Here is a 12,054-nt window from a genome sequence, read left to right on the forward strand (position 1 = left end):
GGAGAGAGGGCAGATCCAGCTGCTTTTTGCATCTTGACTTAATGGGGCTGTGATTTATGGTGGCTCCTGGGGGCATGCTCTGCACTGCAGCGAGTAACACAGCACACTGCTTTGCTGTCAGCTGCACCTCACTGCCACAGGGAAAACATGAAAGACAAACTAGGAGTACCTGACATCCCTTTGCCTATTTTTGGAGCTTGTCAAACTTGTTGGTTAGCATTGCTGAGCAGACAGGAACAGTGGTAATGGAAAACCCAGGAAAAAAAATTGAAAAAAATGGAGTAGATGATGTCCTCCTTTCTCCACTTCAGAAGAGGAAGCAGAGCAAGGGAAACAAAGTGAGAGGAAATTGAGGGCTGACCTATCTCTTCTGCTGGGCATAGAGGTCAGTGTGCAGAGAGAGATGGCAGGAAACACAGGAACGGAAGAGATGCAGCCTTGGCTGCGCTAACAATGATCCCCCTGTTACAAAGTTCTGCACAGAAATAGTCCCTCAGAGTTTTCCTAAAAATGAGGAAAGGGCCTCCCCATATGTCAAAAATGGCCGGTAGCACTGCTGCAGAATGAATAAGTGTCAAGTAAAAATCTAACCAAAGAAAAACAACAAACCGCCACACAAAGAAACTTCTATCAAAATGCTTTGCTGGATCACATTATGGAAACCTGAGAAAATGGTCTCTTTTCCAGCACAGCACCTAGTATCTCCCAATGCTTACTTGGTTCTGTTTCAGTGTGGATACCAGCTTCTGCAGAGTGATATTTTCTTCTTCCAGTTCAGTGTAGTCCTGCAGGAGCCTTGCCTCTCGAAACTTGTACTCTCTAATTTCATCCTTCATTCGTATCCTCTGCAGTTCCACCATTTCATTATTCTGGCAAGAGAAAATGCAAGAGCATTACCATTGGTGCACAGCCCTTTTAATGACTGAAGCTGCCTTCAGAAAAAGTCAAACAAGAAAGTAAACCTCAAATAGAAAGGATTTCAATGTGCAAATCAAATCTGTAATTGATCTGGGGTAAAACCAAACTTTCAGGCGAGCACTGGCAGCGCAGTAATGAGAACATCTGATAAGGAAGCTTGATTAAAACATTTTCCAGATTAGATGTTTATTGAAATGGTAAGCCTGGCAAAGCTTTATCATCTCATTAGTTTCATTGCTCAGAGACTCTGTTGAATCTAAATAAAATTACCATCCGATTTCCACCAAAATAAACTCTCTACATTCATACAGCAAAGCAGTAAATAACGGCATCTATTCTGCAAAGACAGCTGCTACTGAGCAAGACCCATGTGCACACTTGTATCTGCAGGCACTAGTCAGAAGCACAGGGGGGACCTGGCATGCAGCTGGCTGCAGAGCACTGCCCCAAAAACAACCCAAGTCTTGCTGCATGGGGCAGGATTGCAAGGTGTCTGGAAGACACAGTGTCACCATTTTGATTTTCCTATTAGCAAATGCAATTCCTGGACAGAGAGAGAATCAAAGAATGACAGAATCACAGATTGGCTTGGGTTGGAAGAGATCTTAACCATCATCCAAGTCCAAACCCCTGTCATGGGCAGGGCTGTCACCCAGCAGCTCAGGAGTAAATGGTCCCAGCTTTGTCTTCCCTCCAGCAGCAACACAGCATTCCTGGAGGGAAGCACTGCTGGTACCTTAATGATGGGGCAGACCCTTCTCTCTGCCAAGGTGCCAGAAAACTTGCATGTGGGAAGCATAACAAGTTTCTCTGGAAGGTGCCTGTGTGTAGGAAGGGCAACACATCTGGACTTCTGTCTACCTGAAAATGCAGAACATTTAAGAAGTCATTACAGCAGGAGTCGTAGTCGATGAGCTCTAAGTAGATTCAGCCATACAGCTCTCCCTCAAGTGTGTAAAGATAAACCCACAAAGTCTGAACTGGGGATAAACACCAGTAAATAAACAGTAATTAAGCACTGGAAGATAACACCACCATGCACGAAGAAAAAAAGTTGATGCAAGAGTTGAGAAGGTGACAAACAAAAACTGCTTAAAATTAAACTTTTTTGTTAAAGAAAAAATAAAGAATCGCTCCTGTTCCATAGATTCAGAAGAAATATGCACTGTGAAATCTTGAGTGGAAGCGTGCTTTTGGTTTACAGGCTCTCCAGTAGCAGAGAAGTCACAGAGCATCAGGTAAAAGTAACTCTCTGCAAATATTCTTGCATCCATCACTACTTAGCAAACCTGTGAGTGAACTCTAAAAATGGCACCACAGATGATTTCACAAGATGAAGGCATTTTACACCACAGAGCTGCCGTCATACATGCTGTTTCTGCTGGCACATCTTCAGTGACAGCATTTATCTGTGCTTGTTAGGTGTGAGGATATGAGCAAGTCAGAGGTGGGCATTGAACACTAAATTGGTGGGCACCATTGACTGCACAGCTCTGCTCTGCCAAACAGAATTAAGCTACTCTGCAGCTCACCCAGTGTCTGCCATCAGTGTTGGAGGTCAAAATGGATTCTTCAGCAGGGGGGAAGAGAAAAGGCAGTCAGAGTTGGAGGACACCAACTGAAGACTTTACTGAATCTTGATATTACTTTGGGTACATATTACATGGCACACCATTTTCAAAACGCCTCAGAAGGTAACTCTAAAATCCAGATACTCATTTTGTCTTTCCTTTATTGCAAACAGCAACCAAAACCATATTTCTTCGTCATTTTAAGTTTCCTCTCCTACTTCATCTCTGAAGTAGGAAATATGAAATTCTTACAGAACTTCTGCTCCTTTTATATACATAGAAGCTATCTCTACAGAGCCTCCTCCATTTCTTGTTACTCTCAGTATTCAGTCAAACAAGAACCAGGACAGATTCTCTAATGGAAGGTGTGCATTTTGTCATGGAAAACACCATAGCATTATTCTCCCTGTCACAGGATCCCTTTTCCTGTTTGCAAATGCCTGCATCGCACCAGCAGATGCCCAACTATGAAGTGCTCGGATGCTTTGAGGGACAAGGTTTAATTAGGGGACACAGTCAGTGGGCATGGTGGGGATAAGCTGATGGTCAGACTAGGTGATCTTAGTGGTCTTCTCCAACTTTAGTGATTCTATGACTCTTTCACCACTTTGTAAGAAAGGTGATGCTTTGGCATTGCAGTGCAAAAGCCGTTGTCACGATTTACAAGTGTGCAGTCCAGGCAATGCGGGAGTGCTGCTCTGCTTTATCCATAGGAAATCTGTGTGCGTTTTGTGGAAGTGAGCTCTTCTTCCATCTGTACACCAAATTTCATGCTGAGGTAATACTTTGTTACTGGCAGTAAGTAGCATCTATTTATTTCCAGCAAATGCTCTGGTTCAGTATACTGTCTTCTCACGAGTGTGCTTTGTAATTTTGAATCATCTTAAATATATGTTTCTCAAACAGACAACTCACAGTTACAGACAATGTCATTAAGGTGCCAATTTAACCACTGTGCCAATCCTCTTCTGAAAGAACTTCTATGAAGACATAGTCAGAGGATGCAAAAACACAAGGCAAAGGGATTCTGTCAGCAGGGCAGTTATCTGTATGAGCCACTAGAGGACAATATGACTCAAATTATTCTCCTGTCAGGAAAATAAGTCATCATTAAATTTAACTGGTAGTAAGCATTGAACATTAAGCTTTCAGGACAGGGCAATTGATCCAGGCACCTTTGCAAGGGCACATCCTCAGTATTTTTTATACTTCCAGAGAGCATTCTCTCTGAGATCCTGGATGCATAAAAAACAATTTAACCCAAGAGGTGAAGCTGATGATACACAACTAATATTTTAGTGGCTGAAAGTTATTTTGACCCCAGAACAAGATGCAATGGATTTAATGTGTCAAAAAAAAAAAAAAAAAAAAAAACAAAAAAAAAACAAAACCAGAAAGACCTTTTGTGAAATCATAGCAAGCCACAGAGCTGTTGCCAGCATTGCATCTAATTATATGTGAGAGCTAATTGTGGAGGATGTCAGTCACTTCACTCAATGCATGTCTAATGTAACACAACAGATAATGAGAAATGAAGAACAGAGGGCTCCAGCAGAGATAAATTCTATGTAGTTCACCTATCCACAAAAGCTTAGATATCTTTTCAGACCTGCTGTACATTTTTTATTCCTGATGGTGGTTTGTTTTGTTGTTGATTTGTTCTTTGGGGTTTTTTTTTTGTCTCTTTGGAGAGTTAGATTTTTGGCTTTTCCCCAACATTTCTTTGTGCAGATTTTCACAACAAGATTTCAGATCCTTACCGCAGTAAAGTGCACTATTTTTCATTCTACAGAACAGCCTCCTAATCAGAAACTAATTAGATGCCCCCAAGTACCCTGACTAAATCATTATTTATCCACTGAAAAAAATGCAAGCAGAAGCATGATGATGTGCACTACTTGATAGTTTGCATAACTCATGAGTACAAGAACAAAGGAAAAATTATATACTTCCAGTTTAATGGCATTGTGTTATGGATGATGCATATAAAATATAATTTGATCTGATGACAGTTTTATTGCACTAGCAGTAAATTGAATCTAATAGAAAATTTATGCTTAGACTAATATCTGTGATCTGACACATCTCACTGTAGATTTGCACATCCTATTTACTTTACTTGGCAGAGGAAAACAAAAGGTGTGTTTTGTAGGGAGAACAATGATAGTTAAATCATAGAAAATATGGTTTAACAGAGGTTCAAATGTAATTATGAACAAGTTAACGATGCATGGGGAAGGTCCTAGAGTGCTACCAGCATAACTTCAGCCAAAATTTTGTTTGGGACTTCCTTCAGGATCATTCCATCAAAAATTAATAGTATTCATCATAGAATCATAGAAAGATAGAATTGTTCAAGTTGGAAAAGATCATCAAGTCCAACCACAACCTAACCGTACTACCCTAACTAACAACCCTCTGCTAAATCACGTCCCTGAGCACCACATCCAAATGGTTTTTAAACATATCCAAGGATGTGTTTAAAAACTCAACCACCTCCCTGGGGAGCCTATCCCAGGGCTTAACAACCTTTTCAGTAAAGAAGTTTTCCCTGATATCCAACCTAAACCTCCCTTGACACAACTTGAAGCCATTTCCCCTCATCCTGTCACCTGTCACCAGTGAGAAGAGACCAACCCTGCTCTCGCTGCAATCACCTTTCAAGTATTGGAAGAGAGCAATAAGGTCTCCCCTCAGCCTCCTCCTCCCCACACTAAACAGCACCAGTTCCTTCAGTCGCTCCTTGTAGGGCATATTCTTCAACCCTTTATGGTTTTGGCTTCTTGTTATGTATATTTGCATTTATTTGGCAACATCAAACCATAAATTAATAATAAATTAATGAGGAAAAGATAGCCATACTCTAAGTTTCAATCTTTAATTTGCTGCCTTTCGCTTATATGGATATGCACTTAGAAACTTACTGCTCAATTATCTGTCTTATTTAGAAGCCTCAAACATGAATTATGGGTACTTTCTTTTCTTTGTCTTCTGTAAGAAAGTCTATTTCTGCATCAGACACAGAAGCCTGCTACCCAGCACAGTGTAGCAGAAACAGAGAGAACACCACTGTAAAGCCAACCCTTCTCCTTCCTCCAGACTGACAGATCCAGAGAGGAAGACATTACAGTGCAATGACCCAGAAAGAGATATGCCATGTCAGGGACACACAGCTCTGCAGATCTCCACATCCTCAAAATGGTTCCCAACAAAGTAAGAGTATGTACTCTACTGTCCATTACCTGAGTGTAATAGAGGCTAAAGGTAACCTTGGAAAATCCTGGATATAGGCAAAGCAGAAAGGTTCAAGTGGCACAGAGAGCAAGTGAGAAAACAGCATAAGAGAAAATGCTGCCTCAGGTGGGACACTGAAGTGGTGCTGTGTAATAAGGAGAGGGGAGGGCTCAGGGTTAATCTTGTTATCTTTGTGGGCTGAGCCAGCAGGGTTACGAAGCATCTGAAAGTGCTGGAAAGCCAGCCTTGGTCTGCAGAGATACCCAGCTTGCCCCTGGCATGACCTCATTTTTCATTCAGAAGGGATAAGGGAAGTCAAGAGAAGAGAGGACAAAAAGGGGAACAAAAGATCAGTGACCATTTTCTTCTATTGACCATCAATTGCTTTCAGTCCCCAGACAAGGTCCTCTATACTTGCCTTAAAGCTTCCCTAGTTTGTAAGCAGGAATGCTCACTTTGAACTGAAGTGGTGACATTTTCTGTTTCCATGTATATTAAAAATCATTATGGGATTTTGTGGATGACCTTGTCTGTTCTAGCCTGATCATTTTGTAGACTTTGCAGCCCTGATCCTCCAAATGATTCATAGATGCAGACAACCTAGCACAACAGGGACAGAGCATCTCGTTCAGAACCTTTTTTTTTTCCCTTTCAATATATGGATAACTCTATACCCCAAAATAAACTACTTCACAGATTCATTTTCAATCTGAATTTGTCTGATTTTATGCTTCAAAGTGTTTCATCCAGGTGGCATTAGGCATTATTTGAGTATCACATCCGATTTTAATGTTTGATTAACATTAAAACAATCTCCTTAGCTTTTGATACACAGTTCACTGTCTAAAAAAAAAAAAAGAAAATAGAATAACAAACACCTATCATCTTCCCCTTCTATGGATTTACTTATGTACAATGACAGCAGTATCAGAAGCAAGGATGAAAAAAGCCACATATTACCTATAGTATATTGAATAGAAACCAGATTAAGATAATGTAGGTTTCAAGTTGCTTCACCAGCAACAGCTTTTTAATAAAGTATTTTACAATTCACCTAATAATTTCATCATCTTAAATTCTCAACACATTTAATTGGAGAGCTAAATCTAAAGAAGTAAAGGTGAATTTCTATCAAAAGCAGTTAAATGGCCCATTTATGTAGTTACTACAGTTTGAAACCAATAATGTTCAATGTCATAAATCCCATTACATATAAATCCCCATAAAAAACCTATTTTATTGACTTTCATATATATAAGTACATATAAAAATACAGAACAAATTAATGTTCTTTTTGTGCATTTACATTTCCCACTGAATAGCACTGTCACATCATGCTACAAGGAATTTCACATAAATTAGGAAATATAAATCTCTAATCGTATATATTTATCTGGTGAACACATGAAAAATATATAATGGTTTGATTTTGACTGCATTAGTAGCAACCCATATTTTATATCAGCACTCTGTAACAAGCACTGCTGCAACATTCCTTGCTATTCCTTCAAAGAAAAAGCTTCACTGAACAAAACTGCATTAAAGCAGCGTGAGAGAATTCAGGCTCCAGGGTTACAGCACAGTTCGGTTCATATGATCCTTCTACATATCTGCACAATGAAGTCATGCATTAAAATACAGTCATTGCAAATACTAAAATATCAATTAGCTGGAAAAAGAGTTTTGACATGAGAAGGACTCAATGGAGGTCATTTTGTTTCAAGAAAAATTCTGCTAGTCACATGTCTCCTGCAGCTCTGGCAACATTAAACACTTCTGAAAAGAGGGAGAATTTATTTCAAATGCCATGTTGATGACATAGAAGGAAGCCAATGAAATACTTGTGTCCTGGAGCAAGTTTATGGACGTGTTTTGTAAAAACAAGCAGACACAAGCTCTACACCAACAGTCTCCTCTGGCCTACTCTGGTTTTCAAACTTCTGCATGTGCCGATGGACTGCATCCACACAGGGATGAACCATGGCTCAAGGTCCAGTCCTGTTCCCTCCAGGTCCTGTTGCTGCTACAGTTTATCCAGAGCAGAACTGGAGGAACGGGACTGCCCTGCAGGAGCCCTGGGCACCAAGCTGCACCAAGCTCAGCGAAGAGCACAGCGTGGGCACAAACTCCTAACAGTGCACTGCAGTTAGAACATTTTCATGGAATCACTAAGGTTCAAAAAGACCAGTAAGATCAGCTAGTCCAACTGTCATACCATCACCATCATGCCCATTAAACATATCCTTCACTGCCACATCCACACGGTTCTTGAACACTTCCAGGTATGATGACTCCACCACCTCCCTGGGCAGCCTGTGCCACTGCAGCACCACTCTTCCCGAGAAGAAATATCTTCTAATATCCAACCTGAACCTCCTTCTTTTATCTATTTACATGGGAGAAGAGGATAACCCCCACCTCACTACAACCTCCTTTCAGGCAATAGTAGAGAGTGATAAGGTCTCCCCTGAGCCTCCTCTTCTCCAGACTGAACAATCTCAGTTCCCTCACCACTCCCCATAAGCTCTGTGCTTCAGACCCTTCACAGACTTGTTGCCCTTTTCTGGACATACTCCTGGGCCTCAGTGTCCTTTCTGTACTGAAAGGAGCAGTACCCTGCTATTCCCATTGCACTAAATAGTGCTGAGCAACTAATAGTCAAGTCTGCAAACTCTTTGATCTGGGGCTGTTGCCCCACTCTGTATCACTTGTTATCCCATGCCTGACTATTATTACAAACATATTGAAAACAAATTGCTCAGAGGAAAAAAAAAAAAAAAAAAAAAAAAAAGTGGGGGAGGGAGAGTGGTATTCTAGGCCATTTGGGATTAAAAGGCTTTTTTCTTTATTTTCTTGTCAATTACAGCAACAGTGAGTGCTGCCACTTTCTACCCACAATTTAAGAAACCAATAGAAGTGATTCTGCATGACAATGCCTCAGGGCAGCCTGTTTGATGGAGAATTCACACAGGCCTTTTCAAGCTCAGGAAACCCATGGCTGGTTCTAAAGCTGAACCAATCTCTTGGGAGAGACATCTGCCAGTCACAGCATCCTTTTGAGAGGCCATCTGTCAGGTGAAAAGTGCCAAACTTCCTTCCAGACCCAACGGGGCACTGGCTGATGGACAAAAGACAAGTTATGCTAACAGTGTGTAGAGTTGTGCTCTGCTCCAGCTTGGCAGCAGCACGGCTGCTGCTCCTGCTCCTGGCCTCCCTTGGGCCAAAGCTCTCTTCCACAGCATCAACAAGACCTAGGGGGCAGCAAGCCACCCCAAAAAGCAAAAGAAAGTTGGTTTTAGTAGCACTTTCTCTCTGACACTGCTGACAGGGTGAACACAAAGACAGAAGTGCCAGCGGAAGATACGGAACAGAAACCAGTGACATCTCTAGGATACACCTGCTGCTCAGCCACAAATCTGTAACTTCATTCAGATGCAACCCTGAATGAAAATCATAAAATTCATATAGCTTCCAGCAGTAAGATTTTACTGTATACCTTGAAATACTGAGTAGCAGAGAGCAGTAAAAGTGAGTTTGTGAGGATGGGAGGAGGAAACACAAAGGAAGCTGCAGCAACACACAAGCACATAAATAAGGGGGCCAACTTTGACTGTTTTAACGTTCATTATGCTTGATTGGTATAGAAAAATATGCCCCAGCTTGCTTTGCATTGCTCTCTGCTGTAGTGCCCTAACTTCTGATGTCGGGGTGTTTTCAGAGCTCTCTGCTGCAACCTGTCTCCAACACACCAGACAAGAACTTCAAACTCCCGTATTTCAGGCATGAAGCTATGCTCCTTGTGTGCTTCCTGCTCCCCATGGCAACTACCTCCCCTCCTTACAACTCGGAGCTATTTTAATTACAGCTCTCTGCTAGCTCAATCCTACACTCCTCATGTTCCTCACACTGCAAACCAGCTGTGCTGCTGAGGGATGCATGTGCAGGGCCCATGCTCTCAGCTTACCATCCTGTACCATACTGTACCATTCAAACTCTGCTTTTTTTTTTCTCTGCATGTCAAGTCAACCTTCAGTCTTACAAATACCAGCTAGACGTTGCAACACTGCTGGCAAATGCCTCTGCCTTCTACAGTTGAGCTATACATTTCCTGTGTAGAGCTCAGGAAGACAACACACAGACCCAGCTCTGGGCAACACTGACAAGTCCAGTCCTGGGGAGAGCAGCTAAGCTCTCAGGGGTTGAGTTCAAACTAATCAGACAGATAATTAATCCTGATCCTCAGCTCATAAACAATCAAGAAAACCATAGCAAAATGGATCTCCAGGATTCCCTTTGAAGCATCTACTCCATTTGTCTTTTTTTGAGATAGGAGCAACTACACCTGCCTCATTCCTGGTGTGCATCTCATCTCTTCTTGAACACTTCCAGTGACGGATATATCACCATACCCAGAAAGTTGTTTTCTGACTTCACTTTTGCCTTTCTCAGAAGACTCTCTTGAATATTTAATCTGAACCTTGTCTCGCTCCAATTTATAGGAGGGAGAAGAGGTTCTTTTATTATCTATACACCCGGTGTGAGATTAAGAAGTAACGGTTCAAATGTTGGTCCGACCAGTTTATTACAAATCTTAATCAGGGAAATGGGGAAGGGGAGGACGTACACTATCATGAATTAGGGTAATGGGAAGGGAAGGAGGGCGATAGAAAAGATAGAAAAGAAGAAGCAAGGAGTCTTTATAGGCAGCAAGAGGGAGATAGTCACCGCCATGGATCCAGCGTGGTTCCTAGTTCTGTCTTTGATCCTCAGTAGTGGTGGGTCGTTTGGCATTGTTGTTCTATTGACAACAACAACGAACGACCATGGCGATGATGGCCCCTTTTCAATGCTTTCAAAGTGGTTGAATCAGTCTTTGGAGTGACAGCTCAAATCCAAAGTGGTTGAGTCAGCTGTCCTTTGAGTGACAGCTCAAACCCAAGGTGGTTGAGTCAGTTCTCCTTGTGGTGACAGCTTCTGACTCTGGGATCTCAGCAGGAACCTCCTTTGTTCTTATCTTTCTGGCCTTGCCAGCAGATAAGAGGAAGCAGGGAGGCACCAACTTGTATCTTGCCTTCGCAGGATACAATGGTATCATCCTCCAGCCTTCCATACTAAGCTGGAGCAGTTTAGTCACAGGCCAGTCCTTCCGCCAGTGAACACTCCTGAGCACTCTCATCCGCTCTTCTACAGAGCAAGCAGCTCTGGGGGAAGGAGCTTTCAAATGTTCCCAAAGTGATACCAATTGTCACACAGTTAGCACCCATCAGTTGCCTCCTCAACAAGTCACTCAGAGTCTTATCACAAGAAAAACCTCAGGAAGCAAGCTTTGAGCCAAAAAACAAAGAAGGATTCTCACAAACCTAAATCTTACACATTGCCAAGTAAAAACAAACTAAAAGAGAGGAATTTTAGATTGGATATAAGGAAAAAGACTTTTACAATAAGGGCAGTGAGGTACTGGCACAGGCTGCCCAGAGAGGTGGTGGATGCCCTGTCCCTGGAAACAACCAAGGTCAGGCTGGACAGGGCTGTGAGCAACCTGATCTACCTGTGGGTGTCCCTGTTCACTGCAGGGGGTTGGACAAAATGGCCTTTAAGGGTCCCTTCCAACTCAAATGATTTTATGATTCCAGAGGAAACTCGTAAGATACCCTTGCATGAAATATGGCAGGAACGTAGGGACACGGGTGAAGATGACAGAGGTAACTAAATATTACAGAAGGAGAACCCAATTAACATTCTACATTCCTTCTAGTGCAGTTCCTCACTATGGATTGAGAGAGAAGGAATATGCTGAATGAAGTAAAGAAGGAACTATTAATACCTTTCTGAAATTAGTGTGAATAAATAGATAAAATACTATTCACGGGTTATGTATGTATATATATTTATATTTATATGTTTCAAGTAGTCATCTGCTGCATTTTCTATTGTGCTGCAGCAGAGTTGCAAACGCTCAGCATCAAAGGAGCTCTGTAAAAGCCCAGGCTTATAACACAGCTTCCCTTGTTCAAATTATTCTTGCAGATTGCCAGCTGCAGAGGTGTTTTAAAAGCTACTTGCAAACGTTCACACATCTTCCTCCCAACGACAACAGACTACTTCAAGTTATCCTTGAAAAGCAACAATATTGTATAAAAGGTTTCTAAGAGAGGGGGAGCAACAAGCACAGAAAACTTCAGTGATTCTCATTCTCCAGAAGGACAAACATGAGGAAGGACAATAATCATTCAAATAAACACATCTGTGCCACAAAATTGAAGCGTTATCATGTGGCCAATTATGTCACTAATATGGAGAGTATTTCCTAAAAGTCAGGATTCATTTCAGT

General features: G+C 41.7%; 1 protein-coding gene across 6 annotated transcripts in view; it reads right to left on the reverse strand.

The window, feature by feature from the left end:
• Nucleotides 1–12,054, reverse strand: part of BICD1 (BICD cargo adaptor 1) — a 176,232-nt gene that overhangs the window by 60,830 nt on the left and 103,348 nt on the right. For all 6 annotated transcript variants that reach the window (XM_048934322.1, XM_048934318.1, XM_048934319.1 and 3 more), the window contains exon 3: nt 717–869. In XM_048934322.1, the coding sequence (XP_048790279.1) occupies nt 717–869 (153 nt within the window). The remainder of the gene's footprint in view (nt 1–716; nt 870–12,054) is intronic.

The sequence above is a fragment of the Lagopus muta genome, chromosome 1 (assembly GCF_023343835.1).
Source record: "Lagopus muta isolate bLagMut1 chromosome 1, bLagMut1 primary, whole genome shotgun sequence".
Taxonomy (NCBI): domain Eukaryota; kingdom Metazoa; phylum Chordata; class Aves; order Galliformes; family Phasianidae; genus Lagopus; species Lagopus muta.